Here is a 27,606-nt window from a genome sequence, read left to right on the forward strand (position 1 = left end):
AAAAACTTGATCTTGATGCTTCAAAATGTTGCATGTTGAATCAAACTTCCAGTCTCATTCTTCTAAATGGGAAGGTGATCATAATTTTTATACATAATTTCAAGAGAAAATTAATGGCGAAAACCATAAATCGATATCTCAAACCGTTTCAAAGATAGTCACATTCAAAGATATTGATAAATCATACAAAAATGAAATAGATGAGTGCATTAAAAATCTAAGAATAAATTAAACTACCAAATTTTATTATTTTTCAAGTGTTAGTAAACGCCCATATTAACATTTAGACTGGGCGTACACCGGTTAGTCAAGACAAGACTAGTCTCGTTTAGTCACAATACTTCACATAGTTGCTTATGAAGACATGTCTAATTGCAATGACTAAGGCTAGGCACACACCAGTTAGTCAAGACAAGACATGACCACACACGTTCAGTCACAATACTTTACATAGTTGCTTATGAAGACATGTCTAATTGCAATGACTAATCAGTGTGAGTTGCGTCATAAGCAGATATGTGAAGTATTGTGACTAAACGTGTCTGATCATGTCTTGTCTTGTCTTGACTAACTGGTGTGCGCCTAGCCTACCTAACATCATCACTTTGAACAGTTGAGTTTAATCTGTCAAATTTTTAGTTTCCTATTTTCTTGAAACTCACATGTGCTAAGAGTTCTTCCTCAAACTCCATCAACAGAGATTATTTCTTTCTTTACTTCGACCTAAAGTGAGATTCACTATCACGTGTCAGCATTCCTTATAGATAACGTCAATGCTTCCCCATTTAACCAGTGCTGACAGTTTGAAGTAAATCTCATTATATTATTAGAACAAGTCGCTATCCTGACATAAAATTGCTCTGGATAAAACGGTGCAATTATTGCTAGAAATAATCGCATCAAAATTACATTTCCAATAATGGTATCATTTTTTATACCACAGAGATAATGATAAAAATGAGCCGATCATGGAATTAAGCTGTCAAGTTTTCTGTCAATCAGAACAGAAAATCGCTCACTAATCAATGCAACTGTGATTGAAAAGGTAATCGTGTAAAATCTTCGTGTTCGACTCATATCACGTGATTTTCATAGCAATTATCCTGTGACATTAGTCACGGCACCACTGACCCAAAACTGTACAAAATCTTAAAAATTGTACTTTCTGATTCTGATACGCTATAGTTGTCACAAAATACATAATAGTAGGCTTTACATTGTATTAGTATAGGAGATAATTGACCTAACGTGCATCACATAGGTCTACGAAAAACCTATCGTGCAACAAGAAAGATGGAATAATTAGAGTTTCAAATTACAATTGCTTGGTGATTGACATCATTTCAACCCCAAAACATAAATTGAGCTAATCTATTCACATTTCAAAGTTTTATATTTCTCTAGTCATATCTTTCTCATTTAGCTGATTCTGTTCTTTAACAGAATCACATTATCAAAACTCATCATGAACTGGAAACCTAGAATTTGAATACTAGATAAAACCATAGAGAAACGATAGCATAAGTAGATATCCCATGGTATAAGGCGTTTATGTCGCAACTTTTACTGTTTTCCCAAGCCGATAGTTCACGTAGTTCTTTCCCATGCAGCTGTGTGACGCTGGTAGTCTCTCAAAGTGTGCCGTTCATACACTCTCACCCCAACAAAACAGTAAAAATTGACAATAATCGACAGTAATCGGCTTGAGATAGCAGTAAAAGTTGCGACATAAATTCCCTATACCATGGGATATCTACTTACGCTATAGTTTCTCTATGATAAAACTAACCAATATAAGAACAGCAATTTGTAGTCATGAAAACAACCAATAGACTAGTAATTGAGCTAAAGTGAATTCAACCAATTAGAGAGAAACAATTCTAAGATCATAGCGAAATACATAGGAGTTGAGTGGGAGTGAATTCAACCAGTCACAAACTAACCAATGAAAGAGTGGAAATCTAGTTTCCAAGGCGACAACCGATGGGAGTAGAGTTGAAGAGTATCCAACAAATTGCAGTATTTTGCCTAATTCACACTGAAGTGTCGTGGCGGTGACGAGGCACTGGCGAGGCGCTGACTTTTTGCCACTTCCACGCCACTCCTATATCAACAAATAGTCTAATGACAACTGGAGTGGCGTTTCGCCATGCCACTTCTGCTTGCATTGAACCATATGTTTTTATGGGAGCAATAGAAATGAGCGCAACGCCACCGCCACGTCCGTGCCACGTCACTTCAGTGTGAGTTAGCCCTTACAAGTGAGAAAGTTGCAATTCTGTTGTTATGGCGACAGCCAATAACATCTGGATAACAGAGAATCTAAAAATTCCGAAGCCAACCAATAAGAGAGTAAAGTTGAAAACAATTATTACGGTGTTACTGTAAAGTTGAAAACAATCACTTTTTTCGTTTCGAACTTCTAATGACTGTAATAGGTGATGCTACTGATTATCTCTCAGTTCAAAACTATTTCAAAACTAATTTGTGAAATTAGAAAACACCGTGGTGACAAAAAACCTCCGACAATTTCAATTAAACTTCAGTTGACAGATTGTCCAGACTGATTAATGTTACAAGTTACAGTGAGATCCACTTTGAACTGTCAGCATTCCTTATAAATAAAACCAATGCTTCCCATTAAACTAACGCTGACAGTTTGAAGAGCACTATGTTGAAGCACAAGGAAGTTAAAGATTTGTTAAGCAGGGGCGAAGTGCTTCTACTTAAATCACTCCATTATTCCAAGTTTCTAAGCTGCTTAATGGACTCTCTAGGAGACGAGGGTCTTCACCCATGTAGCTGTTACACTAAATCCGACTTATTTCTGATGTCAAGCGAGAAAAAGCCGAACAAATTGGATCGAAGAAAAATTGTTTCGCCCGAGTTAGTCGGGAGAAGTACGCAATTTCTTCAAACGAACGAAATTATCTAAGAGGCGGTGAGAAATTATGTAACAGTAAGTTGTTATCGACTGCATTTCTCCAACTTCAAGTTGCAGCTTTGAATTTAACACGAAGGTTATTTTGGGAATCTGTTTTGTTTGAGAATCAACTTCAAATCGGAACAGAGTTTTCACAAGAGTTATTCTACAAAATCTAAAGCCATACAGAAAAGTAATGAATTTTCCAAAATATCTATGGAGAGATATATTTTGAACTGTTACAAATGGTGAATATTTGAATTTATTTCAATATTTTTTTATCAATAACTTTCATTTTCAATGAAAATCAATCAATCAATTCATTTATTTCACAAACAAACATTATACAAAATCACAAAGAAAGATATAATGTTAAATAAAAGTGGACAACCCTAGGCATAAGCCCGATTGTGGTCAACTACTCCTAATAAAACAACTAGAAATACTAACTAAAATTATTAAAACTGGAATATTTATTTAAAATTTATTATTTTAAACTAAAATTATTGGAGGGACAGCATTGATGTAATTCATAGGGAATTGTGAATACTGACCTATGAATTCTGCTATTCAATATTTGATTTACACCTATAGATTAAACGTGAATGAGCATACAATTTTGAGGAAACACTCTACGATATCTGATATTGATAACGACAAAACTTGTGGTGGAATGAGAAATAGAAGCGGTCAATAATATTCACAAAATGTGGAAACTTTTGCGAATGAATGGCTTATTTGAAACATTTCAAGTTCAACTCCTTAATCAATCACATTCAAGAAATTGAATTATCTCTTGACCTGAATTCTCTCTCACGATAATAAATAGATACTTGAACTTGAAGCCTTGTTGATACTTCACACATTTCAACAGCTTAATATAGACGAATTCACTTCATACTGTCAGATTTCCTTATGAATGATTCCAATAAATCCTATCCAGCCAAACATAACACAGTTTGACGATAATCTCATGTTAGACGATGTTTTTCTGCATATCTATCCCAATATTTATGATTTTAGTCAGTTTTGTCACAAACGTTTTGTCTCCTATCTTTCTCCACTGTCATTATAACGTGGACCTCACTTTAGTATCAGTGATTTTGAGTAAATAAATAGTCCCTAGCTAAACATACAGGCGAGATTTAAACACTTTTGGCTGTCACTCATGGAAAACCCCGCGGAATGCATTGGAAACGCTATCCATAGTCGGAAGACTCATTTTTATTGAGTGATATAGAAAAATGGTTGTACACCTTAAAGGTCTGTTCAACGTCAAGTCATATCCACTGTTGCTCTGTTGCTCTGCAGAGTAAAATAGCTTGGTCTGAACAAACCTTAAAGGTCTGATCAACGTCAAGTCATTCCACCATAATAATCTTCTTCTTCACTACTACAACTAAAATAGAACGTATTGTTACAACATTGTGGTAAATTGAAAATTCTACAAGATTTATGAGAGTAGTTGAAGAGAATTACAGACAAGGAGAGGAGATTAGTGAAGTGTCAAGCAGGTCAATGGATTCTCACAAATTGAGAAGGATAGTTTGATAAGAATTGGCCTGTAATTGGAAGGGGCAGTTAGGCGATAACAGAGAATAATAGGGTTGAAAACAAGAGTTATGGCGGGCGCTCGATTTCAAATGTAGCCGCCAAATCGTCTCGTTTGTTGTTGAGCACAGCAATAACATTGGTTACCCCTTGATGGCCGCCACTAGGCAATTCTGTCTTCCTGCACAGGGTTGAAGAAAATTGCTCCCAGACTGATTTAATATTGATTTCGAGTTTTATGTGAAGGGAAAAGTTGGCCAAAGAACTATTGCAACTGTGAAAGTGCAGGCTGTGCCAAACAGAACTGATGCCAGGTACCTATCATCACAACTCGTCATTTGTCATTCAGTTTGCTTTGTTTCTGTTAAATTGGGACTTTTTTGTCTTCTAAAAATTTTACAGTTTGTCACTTTGGTATTTGAAGTTTGAGCATCGTTAAACTAGCATTATTTTAATTTTGGATTATCAGGAAGTTGAGAGAATAATATTATTTGTAATAATAAAATTCCCCTTGTACCCGTGTATCTTTAACCTTCGTATTTGAATCTGATTGTAGGTTCCTTTGACCAAGAATTCTTGTGAGATTTTTAAAGTTTGAAAAAATTGTAGTTGAAGCTTCTTTATATATTTTTGAATACAATCATACAGCAATAATAATTTCCAGGGAAGTAAAACTTTTTATGAAGCTACGAAGTTACAATATTTTGTAGTTACAGATAATTCGTTCAGTCCCGAGAAAAAGCACGGTCCTCAAAAGGCTGAAGAAACTACATCACTTATTTAGCTGTTCGCCTACTTGAGTTCCATAATTCCAAGTACTGTACAGTACAGTGGAAAAACTGAAATTTTGATTTCTTTCCTCTACCCTTCTGTGGGTTAAATGGAAGAGGGGGCTCTTTATTGCCTCAATTTCGCCCACATCACTTTTATTGTAAGGTGTAAATAAAAGTCATTTATCTATCTATCTTCTGTTTTTAGTACTATCTTCTTATGAAATTAATTTATTTCAACAGATTTCATACAATCAATCAAGTTATATCACTACAGAAAAAAATGTTTACAATTGAGCTGTTCCTGTTATAAGTTACAGAGGGAAGTTACAAACGAATCCTTTGCATTCAACAATATTATCAGAGTATCATCCACAATAGTATTTATTACAATAGTATTATCCACCTTGAAAAAACGGACTTCGAACATCGGAAACGAGATCTATTGTCTAGGGAGCTTGTCAGGTTAATGTTCAAGGTAGGTAGATAGGTTAAAGTTAGCCTACTATCAATCAATAGAGGGCACACAATCTTGTTATCTTAGATACGACTATTTCTAAAATCAATCACCTGTCGTGGTAGGTTGTTTGTTTTGCAGCAATAATTCTTTTGTTCGAAAGTTTTCCACTGCTAATCTGTATGCAAATTATTATTAGGCTAATGGTCACTGTAGGCTGAGGTGTGTGGGTTAGGCCCAAAGATTCACTTCAAACTGTCAGAATTGGTTGATTAAGAAGCATTGATTTTATGTAATATGAATGGTGACCGAAGTGGAACTCACTATAGGCCTTCGCTATGAGACAAATTGTTTGACAGTATTCTATTGTGTGTCTCCTATTGATAGAGTATTTTGTTAACATTTCACCTTGACTTTAGTGAGATACAAACTGTCAGCATTATTTAAAGGGGTAGTATTGATGTTTTTTACAAGGAATTCTGATAGTCAAAAGTGAATCTCAGGTCACTGTGAGAATCGACACGTTCCAAGGAGTTTTGCCTTGCTGAGCATAGAATCTCGTGTCGTTTCTTATGTCAACCGTAGTCAACGGTTATGTACACACTTGTAAGTACGTACATTCTTTGTATTCTTGTAAAAGATTGTTTGTTTATCATTAGGACAGCTGAGAAGTTCCTACAGGTACAAGTTTCAACCCTCGCTATATAGTGAGACTTACTTCAAACTGTCAGCCATTCCATAAAAAACAAAAAATGTTTCACTTTCAACAAATGCTGAAAGTTGAAAGTGAATATTAAAATAAAATTTTCCAATCCTGAAGTTAAATTCACTTAAAATTGTCAGAATTGAATTGAGCTGGAAGCATTGATGTTTTTATGAGGAATGTTTTGAGTTTGAAGAGAAGCTTACTTTGGAATTATTCAAGAGAAAGCTGCATCCTTCAGTTGTTACTCTATTTCCAAAGTGTTATTTTTGACACTCCAGTAGAACCTCTTCAGTATGACCCTCAAGATGGCGATTTTTTACGAATACATCATTGGAAATTTGGAATACTCTATGCCAAGAACAAATGTATAATATGAAATATTATATAACCAAAGATTAGCCCTATGCCTTTTGAATAAAGCGTAGAGATTCGGGTAGAACACACTCTTCGTTTATAGTGGTTTCTGAAACAGCTCTAAAATGTTTTGTCCATCATAATAATTCATCTTCTCCTACAATCATTCTATTTTATTTCTCTTCTTCTTGTAATTATTCTCCTTTTTCTTTCTCTTGGTTTTACTTTTCTTCTGTTCTTCTTGTTCTTGTCATTCTCTTCTTCTCCGGTCTTCCTCTCCTTATCTTCATATTTTTCTTCTTTTTCTTCTTCGTCATCTTCTTTTTCTTCTTCTTCTCATTCTTGATCTTCTTCCTCCTCTTCTCCTTCTTCCTTCTCCTTCTGTCTTCTTCTACCTCTTCCCCTTTTTTCAATTTCTTCTACTCCTGTTTTCTCCGATGTTCTTCTTTTCCTTCTCCATTTTCTTCTTCGTCTTCTTCTCCTCTCCTTCCTCTTGATCCTCTTCTTCCTCCTACTTCTCATCTTCTTCCTTTTCCTTCTATCTTCTACTACTTTTTTCATCATCTTCTTCTCATTCTTCTTCTTCTTCTTCTCTACTCTCTCCTTCTACTTCTTGTTCGTCTTCACAGCTTGCAACTCATCACAACAACTGTCCAATCTATAAAAAGTGCGACACCAAACTGTCGACAGTGATGATTTATTAAAAGATCAGCGGCTCATCCAGGCCAAACAAAAATCGATCACTCTACGCTCCACCGATAATCTCCCTATACATAGGCCTACAGCCAAGTTCACTTCATATTCAGATATTCTCACCATTCCTTACGATAATAACACCGATACTCTCTATTCACGCAATGCTGATAATTTTACGCGAACCTCACACATACAGAACTTCCAACTTCCTCAATACAATAATTGTTCAAATAGATTGGCAAGCAATCATAGTAGGCACAGCAATATCCTGCCTTCGAAAATTATTGGAAAGGAAATACTTCAACGAACAATTACTGGGAAAACAATGATTGCAAGAGTAGTAGTTCATTTCACCTGGCAACATCCCACGAAGTTTTATTATTTTCTCTAATTTTATTGAGCAGTGGTAACCGACAAGGTCGAAATAATTTTCTCAACATGGGCACGTTTCTGCTTTTACAAGCTTCATCATAGACGTTAATTCCAAGTATAGGAGGAACAATCTTGTGAAGAGTAGGTGCTCAAATAATTATTGGATTGTATATACGCTCCTTCACTGCACTCTCTAATAAAAACTACAATTACAAGCCCTGCTAGATTATAGTTTCCTAGAGAGATATCCAGGTACAGATTCTATGAAATCTATAAGACAGTAATGTCTGTAATGCTACAGAGTGGCCCATAAGTCAGTTGACACGATGTTCTGTTGTTAACTTCATATTAATATTGTTTATCGAGTAACAGTGAACACACTATCACGAACAACCATCAAACATAACCTCAAACAGAACTGTAGATTAAACAAAACCTAAACAGCTGCGGTTTGGTTTGTAACAACAGCTAACTTCAAACATTGCTAGCGACAACTGACTTATGAATGGGCCACCCTGTATATTAATACTCTTTGTCTATATGAACAACAGTATACATGGTGTTTCCGAATTAGTGTCGAGCATTTTAGGGTATTGTTCCTGGATGATAGGAGACTACAAATGTCGTATTTTGAGTGTCCAATACTCAGCGGTTATCCTTATAGCTGCCATTTTGTTTTTTTCACTTGGGAATTTTCATCCCAAGGACGAAATGTTGTATTGATCTGAAATATGGCATGATTATTTATGCTATAAAGACTCAACTTTAAAAAATAAAATAAAAGAATTTCGATGTAAATTTTCAAAATGGCGGCCATTCTAAATTTTTGATAGCAAATTTCACGAAAACCGTTCACTTCACAGAAAATTTAGCAAATTTTATCAAGATTTCAAGGATACCATTTATTAAGACTAGCCACAGAATAACAGAGAAATTAATTATTTTCGTACTGCACGCATGACCATGAACAAACAAAGTCATCTGAAAAACATTGTAAAATCAGCTGGATGACCAGCATATGTAGCCAGCTATACGGAGTTTCAAAGCATCATCTTAAAATACAATTGGAATTGAAAATTTAATATTGCTGTTTAAATTGTGAAAAGTGGTCATGCATGCAGTATGAAAAGAATTAATTTGTTATTCTTCGACCAGTCTTAAAAAAAATAGGTATCCTTGAAATCTTGATAAAATTTGCAAACATTTCTGTCTCTTATACATTTTTTGTCAAGCATAAAATAATCATGCCAAATTTCAGATCAATACAACATTTCGTTCTTGAGATAGAAATTCCTAAGTGAAGAAAAACAAAATGGCATCTATAAGGATAACCGCTGGGTTTTTGGACACTTCAAATAAGACATCTGTAGTCTCCTATCATCCAGGAACAATACCCTAAAATGTTCGACACTACTTCTGAAACACCCTGTATAGGCATAGATTAAAAGGAAGATAGGTATAGCATGGAAATAATTTCAAAACGTCTGGTATCTGGTAACATATAGTGAGATTCATTTTAAACTATAAGCATTGGTTGAATGAAAAGATTTGCTGTTAGTCATAAGTAAAGCAGATAGTGTGAAGTGAATCTCAATATATGAGAGCAAAATATTGAGAGTGGAACAGGAAATCTGAATCATCGTATAAGTCTACAGTAATTCAGATAGATTATCCAGAAAATAATAACAAATAGAAAATAATAATAGGCAATTCACTTTAAATTGTCTACATGGTAACTTAATCGAGTAGAATATAGAGTTTGAAATAAATATGAGATGAATCATTGATATATCTTACAACTCAGGATATTTCATACACTAATAACAGATAGTTAATGTAATGATATATGCTACAATAATATTGAAAATGTATGGTTAAGAGAGTCAAGAAAGAGAGAAAGTTAATCTGTCAGCATTTCTTATAAATAACCTCAACGCTCCCCATTTAACCAATACTGACGATACGGAGTGAATCTCATTATAGTCTCACTACGGTATATTATTATGTCTATAGTCACTAAAGTCTCACTATATTATTATTTTCTTGTAATATTGAGTTTGAAGCACGCAATATGAATCACGCATAGGATTGGATACATTCAATAATTGAGATGATTTTCAGGTATTCCCCAGGAAGAAAGAGGTTGGCTCACTAATCGCGCTGGTATTCAGTCGGGCAATCACACAGATAAGTGACGACCGCATGAGTTTGCTGTTGGATGGGTGACCGCTCATTGGCCAAAACTTAAACATGAACGTTTTTTATTTCAAAAAAATTGTTGTATTTCCCATTTAAATTTAGAGTTGTATTTGAAAAATTTCGCATCTTTTACCCAGCAACCAACAACTTGAGTCACTCTGGTTGGTTGACTATGAAAACAAATAATGCTTTGCTATGCTAACTTCGTTCTTATTATTATTATTTAGCGTACCGTATGGCAGTTTTGTCAAAATAAAGAAAATCTCAACTTAAGAACTTCGTTCTTAAAACCTGCTGATGAATACGTCCCTTAATAGTATACTGTCTAAAAGTTGAACATAGCACATCACGTAACAATTTTGTCAGGACAACCAAATTACAATTATTTATCCCCTTAGAATACAAATCGAATTTTCATGATCAAAATATTCTGAAGAGCTCCAATTCAAATAGGCTACTGCTGTTTTTCAACATTCAGAGTTTTCATCAAATTTCATGCAATAAAAAACCATCAAATTTAATAGCTAGCTTTGAACTTTGGGTTTTACATAATTATATGACAAGACATGCAAAGGAAGGATTGCTATTAAAAAGTTAATGCATGTACCCCAAGTGTAAGATCGGCTTGAAAAGACAGACATTTGAATTTTACTCTCGTCAATTCGATAAAGTTATGTTAAAAAACAAGGCGTGTGAAAACGGATTGAGAAATTTATTCAGACTACCCTAAAATACACTCATCACAGTACCTACAAGAATTAATAAATGCACATCCTAATAAACCCTCAACTAAATGTTCGAACTTGCATGGAAATAACCATCCATGAGGTCAATGCTAAGTACCCCGTACAACCCCCGCAAAAATTAATAATATTCAGCAACTTTCCAACTTGGTGAATATTTAGCAACTTAAACTCGGAATGTTCGCCGTACAGGAAAACAAGCAATTAGGATGGAGTCGTTATTCAAATTTCCAACTTTTCCACATGAAAATTATCCAATAAATTGTAAAACAAATAACTGGCGGACCGAGAAGTCGGAAATAGCTGAACCGATTAAGCATAGAATGGAAGGAGTGGACCCAACACGCTATACTTCAAATACCAGCCTCATACCTACTGCTAGATTCACGTCAAACTGTGAGCAATGGTTGAATGCAAATAATTGACGTTTTTAACAATAAGTGATGCTGACAGTTTAAAACGAATTTCGCCATAATGTGGTCGGGCTGTTCCAATACTAAGTGGATGGGAAAACTCGTAGACAAAGAAGCTACCCTGTATTGATTCATAACTTTCGAAAGTCTTCTTAGCACCACTCATCGACTCATCAGTTGTAATATACAGTAGTAGTATGGATATAGGAAATATTGATTCATAATCCAAATGTTTTAGATGGGTTCTGAGCCACTAGGAAGTGAATTTTTTGAGGTATGTAACCGAGTAGTATGTCAACAAGCGGTCTCCTGTACAACGGTAGTAACAAACACTTGCTACATAAAATATATATGTTGACAACATTACAATACTATACTGCAGAGTGTCCCACAAAAAGTGTAACAGCCGTGAAACATTGATTCTACATGAAATTTGCAACAAGAAATGTCCAGTAATATTTTCATGAATCGAACTTAGTTTTCGAGATAAATCTATTTTTTATATTCTTTATTCATTTATACAATAAGTACATTATCAAAATGATAGGGAGAGGAAAAATAAGGTAGCCTTGTGCTATTCCTCTCCCAAATTTAGATAACACATAGTCCGAAATAGGTTGTCTTGTAGTTCTTCAATTCACAAAATTTTCAGTCCTCAAGTATTTTCACAAAGTAAATTTTCAAATTTAGATGCTTCAAAACTAAACTTAGAAGAAATATTTCACATTGATAGCTGATATAGGAAATATTCACATATTAAAAATATGATTTTGAAGAATTACCGAAAAACAAACTTAATTGTAAAAGCACCTGCTCAATATTTTCGAAAAACGACAATGACTAGAAAACTATCTGACAAAATCTAATTCTAAGGGTACGGTTGGAAAGAGGAAGAAATTTCCAATAAGATACATGTGGTTTGTTCCTTTTTTACGTGTTCATATTTTTTTAGGAGCGTTCAAACTGTTTGAAATTTGGCTTTGAACTTGACGAATATACTTTCTCAACTTTGAGCGCTCAAAAAAAGATTTGTTGCAAATTTCAGGTGGAGTCTATACTATTTGGTAGGACAAACGCCTTTTTTAGGACACTCTGTATGAAATATATTATAGAAATAGGCTACTATATTAACGAATCAACTTTATTTCTATCCATATACTGTACATATAGACTATGATACTATACAAAAATGTAAAAGAAATTCTCTCAATTCTTTAAAATCATCACGTCCATCAAAAAATAAATCACCTACGTCATAAAGTCTACTTTTGTACTAGATTAATAGATTACTAGAGGTTGAAGACTAGTTATTTAGTCGCGTGATTTCGATCATATCAGGTTTGAAGAGGAGAAAGTATTCTGAAATCTATTCCATTCTAAAATAATAGTGATGTATAGGCAACCATTGATAGTATTATAACCTAAAAGATAAAATTGTAATTCTGTGAATACACTGATATGGATATTGGACCTACCCATATTTTACGATATACTGTATGCAAGTTTTACGGTACTATGTAGCTACTTAAACTAAGTTACGTTTTGCTGACCCCAGAGATGACAGAAATAATCTAATAAATAAATCTAATGACAGAAATAATAATAAAAATAATATAGCTTTCTTTACTCTATGCTGACACTGAGGGTGATGCCCAGATGAGCTCCTCGTTTGTGCGTGGGTAATGTGACGGATGATGATAAGAGATGAGTGGACCTACAGCATTAGGTGGGTTCCGCACTACCGGGAGGCGATTTTTGAATTCAAAAATAATATTTAGCGGAGTTGGTTCAGCGGAGTTGGTTCTATAAGAGGTCACTATTCCAAAGTGAGTAGCAGATACATGAATTGTAACGTTTACCTTTGATAAATTAAAATTCATTCAAAGCGATACCGTAGCTTATCTGCGCGACCACGTAGCAAACCACTTCTCAAAAGTTACTTGGACATCTCTTAAATTCTGCATTTACGAAAAATATCTATCTACAACTGCAAATTGACTTGGAAAACGTAATTTGAATTTCACCTCGTAAAATTGATCTAGATGCAAAATTACCGTAATATACATAGCTTTAGATCCACCACATTTTCATCAACAGTAAAATATAGACTACAACGGAATAAAAGAAAAATATAAGTTGATACGTTGCCTTATTTTACTTATAAAGAATAACAGGATCAGTTTTAAGAAAAGAATAGTTTACACTGCATGATACCGGTAACAAAACTAATTTAAGTTATCCACAATTTTAGAAACAACAATAGATCCAATATTTGCACTAAGCTTTGAATGGAAATTTAAATTTGAAATTGAAAAAGCAACATCTAGATATTAATTTTTTTGGAAAATGACAAATTTCTGAAAGTAAAAGCACAGACAGTCTGTGCTATTAGTCAGAAATTAGCACAGACAACATTAGATTAAATCTGTGGTAATAGATTTAATTCCATCCTTAATTATCTAGAATTGATCTTTACAGTATAGAATCTTCATCAAACAACTCAAAATGTCTTTTATATAATTAGAATAAACCATAAATCAGTAAAATATTGAATTTTACAAGACAAACAACAGCAAGCCGGTAACAGAGCTATAATCCAAATTTCAACAGAGAGGTTAGAAAACCAAAATAATAGACTCACCCTGCACGTTGCTCACAGACAGATCGTTTCAGAATATTTGACAATAACTTCAGTAAACAGCCACGATTATTGAGTGTGTTTCATCAAGCATAAAAAACATAAATAGTTACAAAAACCACGTGCGAATTTACGATTTTGAAAATAAAACGCGACCGAATACAGACAAGCGAAGCGAACTCAAGATGCAGACAGCGTGATCTGACTTGTTCACTGGTCGGTTGTGCATGTTGACTGAAAAACAGCTGGGAGGGAAGCTGCCGAACTCACCCGAGCTTTGCCGAACACTCGCGAAGTTTGACAAGCAATGAATCATACCATCCCTACCTACCGTAAACAAAACGATTTGACCCGGGGCAGTCCAAGTTCTTTCTCTTCAAGAAATACAGTAATTTTCCAATCGTGTTATTAACCGCATTCTAGGGCTCTCTAAAACTACTAGAACTAGAATAAATAGTGCTAAAACGATTCTGTTATTTTCTGTTATATTATCATTCGGTGAATGAAACCTGTATTGATCCTTACTTTGTCTACTCAATCTGCTTGCTTCAAACTGACAGCATTCATTGAATGAGAAGCTTTGTGCATTTTAGAAAGGATGCTGACAGTTTAGTCAGATCATAAACCTGCTAAAATAGATGCATATGAGATATTTTTAACTCAAATTAAGAAAAAAATTAATTTATTTATGGAAGAAATTGGCGAGTTTCTTGGATGTAAAAGAATTTGGCATAATTGATTAATATTATTGGTATTGTTTGAAGCCTTGTGTGAATATCAGTTTTAAAATGTGTGGTAAAGTTTTAAAATTGAGTATAAGTTTTGGAGGCTTAATTTATACGAATTCCTTTAGATGAATTGAGAATTTTTTCTTGTAAGAAAATCTTCTTTCAATTGTCCAATAGAATGAAATATTATTCAGATAACTGACAAGTTCCTTAGATGCGCCAAGGCAAATTACAAAAAAATTGCATAATAAAATAGAATGCGATAATTATTTTTGTAGGTTATTAAAGATAATTCTAGAATGCGGGAGTTAAATTAAAAATTAAATAATCCGCCAAGGTAATCGATAACAAAATATCCTTTATTACAATATAGGTTTATCCTTCAACCAGATAACAATTTCAAAATGGATACAAATATATAAATGTTATAATTACAGGTATATTACAGGAATAAATTATTGCACTGTTTCATACACTGAATACTTGATAATATAGTTTTATTGTATTAAAAACTTAGGATACTGTATAGAGATTTAAAAAAAATTAATTGGAAAAAATGAGAAGAAAGATAGATAACAATATTGTTAAAAATATAAATGCTTTTGCATTGAATCCTATATGAGATATCTCCAGTAGGCCTATTCATTTCTAGTAATATGAAAAATTATTTGGAACAAGCTGGCGATTTATACCATAGCTATTTGATAATTTAAGAATTTGAAAATAGATAGGATTCTTCAGATTCATCAAAAATAAATACAAAGAAATTTAAGAAATATTCAAGAAATAATAAAATTCATTACAATATTATGAGAAGTGGCAGTAAGTCTAAATGATTGGTAGAATTGGTTTATTCAGTAACTTAAATCATACAGTTAAAACGGAACTTATAAACTAAAAATATATTTTAGAATACCAATCACAAACTAATAATTAACCAATTAAGACTAAGCTAAAAATATAAATCCTACTATGTGCGATTAATTACAAAACCTGACTTAGAATTAAAAGTAGGTACCTAACCTTAAGTTCTTATAATATCAATCATTTAGTAGAGAAAAACTAATAATTTAGAAAAACGAAATAAGATTAAAATAATATAAATCAACAACGTTTTATGTCCTTGAAAAGACTTATATCAATAAAAAATCTATTATAAGTTATAAGTTACTGTTACAGATAAAACATAGAAACTGATAAGAATCGATTACCTTATTAACTTAGTATCTACAATCACAAAATACAAAACAGAGTAAATAAGATTTTTTTGAATTATTATGTAAGAATAAATTATTTTTGTAATAAATAGTAGGACGCAGTAAGATTTGGAATAAAGAAAAGAAAAAGTTCAAAATACGTACCAAGAAGGAATTACTCTCTTTGAAAGAAAATTATTTCAAGTAGGCCAACCATAAATGAGGCCTTATTAAATTGAATGCTTCGAATCTATAACACAGTATAAACTAAAATGTTTATCATTGATAAATTCAAGATACTTTCAATTAGCAGATTACAAAGATTTCATAATAAGAACTAAAACTAATTATAAGACTGTGAACAAGAATATATATATATATTTTTTAAAATTACATGAGTTTAAAATTAAAACTAAATGTTGGTGTTTTACAAAAATATGGATATGTTTTCAAACTGCATAACAGGAATGTTTATAGTAAATTTTCAACATTAATAACATTTTTTTAATCTAATATCATCTTTTATATTAATACAATATTACTCGTCTCAGCTCAGGAACCATAAATCTACAAATCATCTAATTCTGTATAGGGCATAAATATTGCTTTTGTACTCTAATTTATATTGTTTTTTTATTCTACTCATCTAAATTAATATTACTGCATGAACGTAAAATTTCATTTATACTTACAAAATTAGGTTTGGAACCAAATATTAATGGAATCAATTAAAAAATTATCTAATTCTAACAAAGGTGCCATAAATCATCAACTAAATTTCTTAATACGCACCAACCAATGATGAATTAAAAGTAATTGAGTGATCTCTATAAAATGTAACTTTATAACTAAATTCCTACTCCTTTAAAATAAACTGATAGAATTTAAAAAAAATTGAACAATTTATTCATAATAAACAAACCAAAGTATCAAATAAAAGGACTCCCAATAGGAAATAATAAAAATGAAAATCCGAGAATAAATTTCTAAATAAATAAATTCATTTTGAAGATAAGAGGAACAAAGTTAAGGGGGAAATACACTGTATTACAAAATATAAGTTCTTTAAAGAATACGAGTATGATAAATAAACATTGTACCGAGTGAAAAATATTTCAACAATTTGAGGCAGAACCATAAAAAATTCTGTAAATCAAGCAAAACCCTAAATTTGACAACCTTGACTGTTTTCAACTACATTATTTCTAAACCGTAAAAAAACTCGAAAAAAGATTTGGACTGTTGTGTAAATTAGAATTGAAACCGTTTCGGGCGTACGCCTGTGGTACTTTTCTGTAAGTTGTGTGATTCTTAATGATTAAATAAATAAATAAGATAGAAATCTACTACACATTATATTCCATACATTGATACAAATTTCATACTTTGATATTAGTCGTGGACAACTTTAAATCTAAAAGGCAATGATTCGTTGATGATATTTATTTTTTACAATCACAATTATTTCTGAAAACATTCAAATACAGGCAATACTTTGATGATTATGGTTGTCTGTAAATGTTATATTTGAATATAAGATATCACTAAAACATTGGAACAAAGGCAATTGTGTGATGGTTATGGTTTTCGGCAAGAGCTAGTCCGGTACAACCGGCCACGATACAAATTTTCACAGCTTTATAAGAATTGAGCACAATTGTATATAAAAATTATTGCATTGATACATAACATCTGATCCTATAGATTTTTTTCAAATTCCTGAGAATCTTGGACATGTTTCTTGGAAATTTGTAATTGATGTAATACAGAAGGAAGCTATCCATACACACACTAGACATATAAACTTATCACATAGTTTGACAAACTATTCAGGTCTAGTGTATGAGAAAGTAATTCTGTTTTACAATACTTTTGGCCAAATCACGACTTATAACTTTACAAAATACGAAGACAACTAGCTTATACCGACTTATAGAACTCTGAATTATCGGTTTAAAGTTGACATATTGGGCATATTTAATGAGAATGTATATGTTGTGTAATACGGGAAAAGTCTCACAGACATATGAAATCATCAATCAGGTTTATCTAACCATACAAATAGTATAAAGCTGGATTCCGAGTCAACAGTGATAGAGAACAGTGAAAATATAATTCCTATATGTTCTAATTGGACTATTCCTACTCAGCGAGTATGAATGATCCAATTAGAACATATGAGAATTATATTTTCACTGTCACTATTGTGTAGGAATCCGGCTTATGGAAGCCTTCTACCAATACAATAATTCAAAATGCTTAGTATCCATTCCAGAATATTTGCAACAGTCTTTCAAAATATGTTTTGACATTCTTTATTTGCGTGTCTTTTGTTAACATGTTTGAATATTATTTTCACAAATTATCTTATATACGATCACAGTATTTTTCTCTCATAAAATGTTCTACCTTAATATAGAAGTATAGTATATAACATGCATTATACCTACTTTTGGAATATACAAAATTTCCACCCTATATAATTCATTCTCTAGTTGATCCCCCAACATACACGAGCATAGCCTACTCTGTACCTACTTTTGTAATAATCTCCCTGAAAACCCCCTGGATAAGTTACTTTTCAGAATATTTCCCTAATGAACCCTCCTTTAGTTAATACCTCGATATACAAGAACATACTCTTCCTAATATTGGAATGACCCTTCAAAACATCTTTGGATAAACCCGGTTTTGGAATATTAAGAATTTCTAGCCTAACAATCCCTCTCTTCAGATAAGCTCACTAATATAAAAGAGCAAGTTTTGTACCTTTGGAATAACCTTCATAAAGACCATGAATTGGGTGGTGCCAATAACACTTTTGGAACATAATCTAATAATCCCCTTTCAGATGAAAAAACATGCTTTGTACCTGTTTTTAGTAGACCACTATAGATAGAATAGACCAGCTTTGGATAAGCCCCTATTTGGGAAACTAGCTACCTTATGTTCCCTTGCTACTAGTTGAAGGCTCAGGGGAATTCCTTTCATTTTTAGCCCTAACAATCTGATCACTTTCATTAATTTCGTTGTTAGTTTTGGATGAGGACGGTGTCTGCTTGTTGAGGGATTGGAAGAACTTTTTCATAGCTTCATCGTTCTCGGTGACGGGACGGTCGGACAGAACCGTGAATCCCGGAGCGAATTTTGAACGGGACGAGTGCGGGATACAAGCGGAACTCGACGATGCAGCGGGAGACGAAGAGGAGCAGGCTGAAGATGGACATGGGCTGACGGTTCCAAAGCCCTGCAAAACATAAACGCATTTCAATTATCAACGTCGTCAAAACTCCTTAAATCTCATATATGTCACTACAATTCAATCATGTTGAATCTTATAGTCCAGTCATTTGGTGAAAAAATGCTTCCATGCTTTGAGAATAATTCATTTTTTCAAAGTATTCCTTATCTATGTGATTTTGAAACAATTTTTACTTATAAATGGTTGAATCAATAAGAATGCAAACAGAAAATGATTTTCGCTTATAAATGCTTGTGGAAATGGTTGAATTAATGGAAAGTAGAATGCGGACGGAAAATGTGGTTGCTGTAGTGAAATTTTCTTCATACTGTAACATGTGAGCATTCCTTATGAATAACATAAATTATTATCCCATTCAACCAATGCTGACAGTGAGATGAATCTCAAAAAAGAGGGGCTTCTAAATGAGTTATTTTTGATCAATTTAAGATCGGTAGTATGATGATAGTTACAAACTTATTATTGGGGAAACTAATTGAACAGTGACTAGGTCAAATTAAGTAGGAATACCAAAATCGAATTAGTTTACACCGAATTGGTATAATTCATGTCAATTTCAGGATAACAAAACCGAAAATTATGATTCGGTTGACAATAAAGCAAGCTGCACACAGGGACATTAGTAGCGTCAACTAAGCGTCCATTAGAGACAACGGGAAAGCAGAATTGAAAATTTCATGTACATTTTAGTTCCGAACATTTCTAATTCCGCGTTCCAAATTGCCGCAATCCCTGTAATTATTAATTTACTCCCGTAATTGCCGCTATCCCTGTGTGCAGCGAATGAAATGCTAGATGTTGATGTAAGGGTCATTTCAAATCACTGTCCTTTGAAAGACGTATCAGACGTATCTCCTTATTTTAATCAATCTGTCCATATCAAACCGGCTACGCAACGCCATTTGGAGATACTTTGGCTACGTCTTTCAAACTACGCTACGGTGGTGAGAAATGACCTTGAGGTTTTCATAAAATAGCATACCTGTGGTATAGTTTTCTTATACTGGCGATAGGTGGGCATGGGCCCACTACACGATGGCTCCTCGACTCGCCGTTTTGGCCAAGTCGTCGAATTCAAGCGAGAAGTCAAGCTGCTGTCTCCACTCTCGTCCTTCGTATTCCCTCCCACTGCTTCGTTCAACTTATCTACCTGAAATCCACAAATTACGAAAACTATCACTATATCAGAAATTACGTGATAAAATGAAATTAAACTTCAACGCTTAGGCTCAACTCACACTACCTCGACTCAAATCGTACGACACTAGTCGAGGATACTCCAGTCTCTCGACCTTACAACCTTTTGCTCTTGGTCACTACTTCAGTTCCATGCTACTCCATTTTCTAACCTTAATTTATTAAAAATATAAGATCTAATTCGTCACTACTTAGGATGTAACACATTTCATAATAATATTTTTTTCAGCTGATAGTTGCAGTGATAGTAGTTTTAAATTTTCTGCTCAAAATTTTCAAGTTTATTTCAATATTATTGAAACTTTCGGATTGTTTAGTGTTATTTCCGGCTCTTATCAACCCTTCGAAATTCAAAATTCATCAGTCATATCTCGAATACGTATTCTCTGAGTGTTAATCTTTGGTGAAAACAGAAATTTTAAACTTAACCTCACTTTGGACTATTTATGTGCCAAAATCAAGGAATTGAAGAAGTTTTGGGCAATTGCCTGTTTCTCTTTCCAAATATCGTGTTTGTGACTGTTCTAATAAATAAATAAATATTATTTTGAATTCATTGTTTCATCTAATTCTTATTATTGTCTTATCTAAAATGATTTAAAACCTCACTACCATAAAACATAGCCTCGCTTTCATTAAAAGTGCACGGTACTACGAAACTCAAGTCGAGGTTCGACAAACATGTCGAGTCCACGCTCGACTCAGTCTCACAGTCGTGAGGTCGCGGAGACTAGAGTCGACTGGTCTTAGTGTGACCATTTGAAAACACATGCTGCATCGATAAGAGCCTAGAGTCGCAGTCTCTTCTCGACTTGAGTCGTGTAAGTGTGAGTTGAGCCTTACAGTTCAACTCTTTTTATTAAATCTATAGTATGAGCTTGTCTAATCTATTTTAAAAACTAAGTGAATTCTGCCTATAATATGAAATTCTGCATTCATTTTTTCTTCAGTTACACTTTACCAAAGATACAACATGTGATATCCTTTTCAAAGAATGGACGGTAATCAGTTTAGAATCAAGTAGAATCATCTCCGCCAATTCAAGTAGTTACAGTACAGTGTTATACTATAGTATTGCATTACATCTTCAAATTTTTCGATAATCCTAAATTTCAAATTACGTGAAATTGAATAGTTAACCATATTGTTTGTTGAATCGGTAAATAAGCTTGCATAAATTTGAGCAAAACCTTTTGCTCATGCTCATCAAAAAAATAGTTTGAGCATTTGCTCAAAAGTAAAAGCTTATGCTAAAAATTGTATGAATAAACTAGAGCATCTGCTCAACTTTTGAAGCAAATGCTTCAAAAAAAGGTGAGTCTAGTCTGGAGCAGCTTTTCACCTTTTGCTCAAAATAAAATGGCTCAACTAATTCATATGAGTAAGAGGAAACTATACCAGATACGATCACAACCAATAGTTGAGAACTATAAAACTCTTTTTAGATTCAACCATGATATGATATATCACCATTATTCCTACAAAAGATACCTATCCGATATAAAGATAGCCATCACAGTATAGGAAATAGGCATTTAAGAAGATGAGAGTGTAGACGATTAGCCTATAAAAGGGCTATTGAGATTATAAGATTATGCTGAAGATTATTATAGAGATGACATTTTTTCACACTATTATTTCAAAATTCAGAACTCAACTAACCTAAAACTCAATTCATGGATAGAGAACAGAGCAGACGACACCAAACACAAGCGGTGTCTATACTTGCATATTTTGCGCTTACGTGAGCTATAAAAACAAAGTAAGGCCACAAAGGCGAATCAGCTGATGAAAAATCTTTAAAATACGTAAGCATTTGCTCCAGATTTCAGGAGCATAAGGCAAAGCTTATTCATATAAAAATGAGCAAATGCTTATACCAAATGCTCATGAGCAAAACCTTATGCTCCATGCTCATGCTCATGAGCATATGCTCTGTTTTTATTCATATGACCCTTGTCTCATCCATGTTAACACATGATCAATATTTGAATTTTCAAGTACCTTTTATAAGAAAAACATAATTATCCATTAGTTGATGGATTCCTCTCTAACTTGACAGGGTTTAAGTTTGGATAAAAGATATTATAAATTCTAATAGAAAATATGAACTTACTATAGGCATGGTATGTTCTTTTGGAAGATCCTTGGTTTGCTCTAAAATCTGGGCTACAATATTCTGGTGCAAGTTTTCACTGCCAAATTCACCTGAAATAAACAAAAAACGGGTAAAATAATTTGAAACAATAAATTTCTCTCCAGTTGATAGATTCTAGATAAGATATAAAAAATTGTATAGAAAAAACAAAATATTGTGTAGGCAAATAATGAGCAACAATAGGCATGTAATGCGGATTGTGCAATATATCAGCTGTAGGAGTTTTGAAGCAGCATATAGTCCTGCAATATTATTGTACAATATAGTTTAGGAGTTTCTTGACGCTAATGTGTTATAATTACTTGAAGTGACATTACGACATTATAATGCGAATTATGAACATGTAATACAGTTGGGGCCAAGTCACATGATGCGTTTCTCAGACGATTCGGCTGATTATCAGCTGATTTCCGAACGCCAACCCGATCAGCCAATCGGAGAGCTTCCTGTCTTCTCGTCTGAAAAACGCCTCTTGTGGCTTCGCACAAATACCATGAATATTGAGAATCAGCCTGAGAGTCTTCTGAAATTATAAAGCTGAATTCGCATAAAAGACACAACAGTGACAATGATCAGTGAAAATATAATTCCTATTAGTTCTAATTGGACTATTACCACTCAGCCCGGCTGAGTCAGTATGAATAATACCATTAGAACTTATGGGAATTATATTATTTTTTACTATTCACTGTCACTGTTGTGTGAGAATAATGGATTAGAGCTGTAATATAAACTGTAGGTAACAGCTTACTATCTACAACATGAATATGGGCTGGGGCACAAGTTTATACTTATGCTAGTGGAGCCACAATATGAAACATTATATTTGATTTTTGCAAACAATGTGAATCATATTAGGCTATGAACATTTCATTCAGTTGAATTTTCAATCAAAATTTACATTCATTTGAAATGATACTTTTTCTAGAAAAATTATAATAATTTATTACTGGCATATTCATAAATTGTGCATTGTTGTATTCTGTCTGTTGCAGTTCAATCACTTCAATCTAAATTGTACATTTTCTAGAAAAATTATAATAATTTATTACTGGCATATTCATAAATATTGTGCATTATGAAATGGACATAACCTACATAATATTTGGAAAATTTAAGACGAAATTAGGAAATTGAAGAAGTTTTGGGCAATAGCCTGTTTTTCTTTTCCGACTACTGTATTTTTTACTCTATCCAAAAAATAAATTATTGCATTCTGTCTATTTATATTGAGAATTTTGGCAAATAAATTTGATTTGATATATTATTTGATACAACGAAACCTAGGAATCAATGCTCAAGGCATCAACATCAGTTGTCGGTTAAACGACTTTAGTACAATACACAACGTATTTTGTTTCTATTTAATCAAGTCCCAATTCTACATCACAGACAACAGTATCCACATCATTAGAAGAGTTTCATAATGAGAGATGATTATTTTGACAGTTTAATTTGAGAGACAGAGCATCATAACATAAATTGAAATGGCCATAACCTACAAAATATTTGGACAATTTAAGACAAAATTAAGAAATTGAAGAAGTTTTGGGCAATAGCCTGTTTTTTTTTTCTTTTCCGAATACTGTATTGTTTACTCTATCAAATAAATAAATATACAGGGTGATTCTTAATTATGGTAAAATAATTTAATACGTGATAGTAGAGGTAAAAATAAGAAAAAAAAGTTCTCATAAACATATATCCATAACGCTTCATTAGCGAGCTATACAGAGTGAAAGATTTCGGCCCAAGTTTTTCAAAAACTAGTTTCCAAACAATTCAGCATCGGTGTATTTCACCAGAGGAACTGAATTCCGGGCGAAATCTTTCACTCTGTATAGCTCGCTAATGAAGCGTTTATGGATATATGTTTATAAGAACTTTTTTTCTTATTTTTACCTCTACTATCACGTATTAAATTATTTTACCATAATTAAGAATCACCCTGTATAAATAAATAAATAAATAATTACCTGGAAAGTGTTTGTGGAGCATTTTGGATGCGAGGTGGTAGGCATTGCTGTTGAGGTGCGGCTGAGACTCGTACTGGTACCAGGCCACAGAGTCCGTCACCACCCGGCCCTGCCACTCCAGGCGAACCGTAATCATCTGCCAACAATGCCCATCTATCATTTTTCAATTCATTCATATACGTGAAAACGTGCTAAATATGACTTTGAAATGAAATTAATGAAAGAAATTACTTTATAAAATTTGTTGAATATAAATATTGATATTGTGGAATTTCTCCATAATTGAAGAAACACAGTTTTATTTTTGTCACTTCCACATTTATTATATTTTTACTGAGGACTGCAGTTTCGTGTTGAATCCAACACATCTTCAGTTAGTATTGTGTAAAGCTCAACTCACACTTACGCGACTCAAGTCGAGAAGAGATGGATACTCTAGTCTCTTCTCGACGCAACATGTGTTTTCAAATGGTGACACTCAAACCAGTCGATTCTAGTCTCCGCGACCTCACGACAGTGGGACTGAGTCGAGTGAGACATGTTGGTCGAGCCTCGACTTGAGTTGCCTAGTACCGTGCATTTTTTATGAAAGTGAGGTTATGTTTCATGAAAGTGATGCTCTATCATTTTAGATAAGACAATAATACGAATCAGATAATACAATATATTCATAATAATATTATTATAAAATTTGTTTCATGCAAATTAGTGACGAATTAGATCTTATATTTTTAATAAAGTATGGTTAGAAAATAGAGTAGCATGGAACTGAAGTACCATGTGTAGTACCGTAGTATTCCACACCTGCACAATTGACAGTAAATTTTCATTAAGCAAATCAAATAAAATTCTTCATTTGCCATAATACAATTTTCAAAACAAAACACTATTAAAATACTTAATTTAAATTTAAATATGAAATAAATATATTTTATCAACATAACCTTTTGTGCGTTGCTAGCAAAACCAAAGGTTTGTGGTAGTGACAATGAGCGAAAAAGTCGTAAGGTCGACAGACTGGAGTATCCTCGACTGGAGTCGTACGATTCGAGTCGAGGTAGTGTGAGTTAAGCCTTACTGTACACTACACAAAATAAAACTGAAGATGTGTTGGTTTCAACAAGAAACTGCAGTCCTTAGTACAAATCGAATAAATGTGGATGTGACAAAATAAAGCTGTGTTTTTCAAAAATTACTTTGTATTTGGTTAGTAATTAAACAATGGTTGATCAATTTTTTTTATAAAATTAAATATTCAGATTGGGTGAAAGTGAGATTTTTCGTGGTAAAACTCCTACACAAAACTTTCAATGGCGAATTACGGGGAGACTAAAAAGAAATCTACCAGTTTTCCAATGACAATCTTGTTTTTTTCATTGTGGAACTGGAATCCACATGTTTTTGCATTTTTATCTAATTGTTGTTCCTTTTTTATTTGAAAATCTACTTAATTCACTTCTTTGCTAACTAAACCTAGCCCTCCTGGGTTTTAAATAAAGGCAGCAAATCAATGAATCAATCAACATCACCGTACCTGCGGCGGATTGTCGTAGAGCTGATTGTTGGCGCCAAAGTGCTTGTAGCCGCAGGGACAGTGGTTGGTGAGGGGGGAGGCGACAGGGATGTTGGTGATGTCTCCGATCTCGTAGGCCACGTTGCCATCCGACATTATCGACCGCAGCTTGCTCCTGCAAACAAGTTACAGTCATATTAAAATAACAAATTGATAAAAAGTAGAAAACTAAAAGGCGATGGAGAAGTTGGTGGAGGAGGAGAAGAGAACAGGAAGAAAAATGAAACGAAGAAAAGAAGTGAAAAAAATTATAAAAGAGAAAGTAACAGAAAAATAGCAGGAAGAAGAAGCGAGAGGAAGCGGGAAAAAGAACTACCTATAAGGAGGATGAGAAGTAGAAGTAGAAATAGAAGGAGAAGGAGAAGAAGAAAAATATGAAGAAGAAAACGTCTGAAAAACGCTTAATATGGTCTGGCCCTAAGATCAGCTACTAGATTTTAACTTTCAGAAATTCAATTCATGTTTAAATGAAAATTATTTTCTATGGATGTTCTATTATTTTCTATGGATGTTCTATTATTTTCTATGGATGTTCAGAAAGTGTAAAGCCAATATTTTACAGCCAATAATTGATAGGCCATAATAGGCTATATATCATTCTTCTTGAATAAATCGACAGTACCAATCATTCACAAGTTGAAATATTTGATAACATATAAATATTGATGATAACATAATGTTTGAATAATTCTAGTGTTACTCCTGTTCAATATTAAGCTTTCAGTTAATAGAGAAAGCTCCAATTATTATAAACAAGTTAGAACACATCTAGATACACATACTAATAGAAAATCATAGCTGATAAAGTATGGAGTTCTAAACAGAAATATGTTTCACAAATGGTATCTTACCCCTGACAAAAGCTGCAAGTTTTCATATCTACAGAAGACTCTAGGACCAACATATCTTTCCTTGCATTGTATGAACACGTAACACCCTGGAAGAAACCAAAATTAAATTAAATAAAGATAGTATAAATTGTGAAAATGGTATAAATTGTATAAATTGATAAGTAGCAAGAAAAACCCCTTATCCTGCTGAATCCTTAAAAAAAGGACGAAGTAGTCAATCACTTTTTGCCGACCAGGATAGCCGAGATGAATAAGGCATTGCAACCTTCAGTCTGCTTGCCCTACCTGGTAAAAATAAGAAAAAAAACACTTATAAACATATATCCATAAACGCTTCATTAGCGAGCTATACAGGGTGAAAGATTTCGCCCGGAATTCAGTTCCTCTGGTGAAATACACCGATGCTGAATTGTTTGGGGACTAGTTTTTGAAAAACTTATGCTGGATTCATATGGAAAAATATCTGAAAAATTGAATAAAACTAGTCTGGAAGCTGTAGTGAGAGTAGTTTTTGAGAAAAAAGTTGAAATATGCAAAAAATCTAAGTAGAAAAACACAGACTTCTACATTTGATGCCCAATAACTTTCTTTAATGACCAGTAAACAAATCATTTTTCGCAATCAAAATTGTAGAGAATTTGATTCTGAAAAGAATGATGTAAGCTGTGTGAACTAAATTTAAATAAAAGTTGGATAAAATGTATTCTTATGTAGTACATTACACCACAAAAATTTGCTGTTTTATGAGGAGAGAACTAATAACTCATAAGTTGTAGCTGATTGCAAATAAAATATTCGGTTTTTTATGAAAAGTTTTTTTTTTATATGAAAGTAGCATATCTA

General features: G+C 33.2%; 2 protein-coding genes across 2 annotated transcripts in view; both read right to left on the bottom strand.

The window, feature by feature from the left end:
• LOC111057321 (serine/threonine-protein kinase NIM1) overlaps positions 1–14,034 on the bottom strand; it is a 94,513-nt gene extending 80,479 nt beyond the window's left edge. Inside the window, exon 1 of the mRNA XM_039431105.1 lies at positions 13,826–14,034. The gene's annotated coding sequence lies outside the window, so the exon portion shown is untranslated. The remainder of the gene's footprint in view (positions 1–13,825) is intronic.
• Positions 14,035–14,888: 854 nt separating this feature from the next.
• Positions 14,889–27,606, bottom strand: part of LOC111057325 (deubiquitinating protein VCPIP1-like) — a 35,896-nt gene continuing 23,178 nt past the window's right edge. The window contains exons 11-16 of the mRNA XM_039431106.1: positions 26,764–26,849; positions 25,874–26,027; positions 24,340–24,475; positions 22,322–22,413; positions 19,991–20,158; positions 14,889–18,993 (exon numbers count right to left, since the gene is read on the bottom strand). Coding sequence (XP_039287040.1) covers positions 18,691–18,993; positions 19,991–20,158; positions 22,322–22,413; positions 24,340–24,475; positions 25,874–26,027; positions 26,764–26,849 — 939 coding nt within the window. The 3' untranslated portion in view covers positions 14,889–18,690. The remainder of the gene's footprint in view (positions 18,994–19,990; positions 20,159–22,321; positions 22,414–24,339; positions 24,476–25,873; positions 26,028–26,763; positions 26,850–27,606) is intronic.

Source organism: Nilaparvata lugens, chromosome 6 (assembly GCF_014356525.2).
Source record: "Nilaparvata lugens isolate BPH chromosome 6, ASM1435652v1, whole genome shotgun sequence".
NCBI lineage: Eukaryota > Metazoa > Arthropoda > Insecta > Hemiptera > Delphacidae > Nilaparvata > Nilaparvata lugens.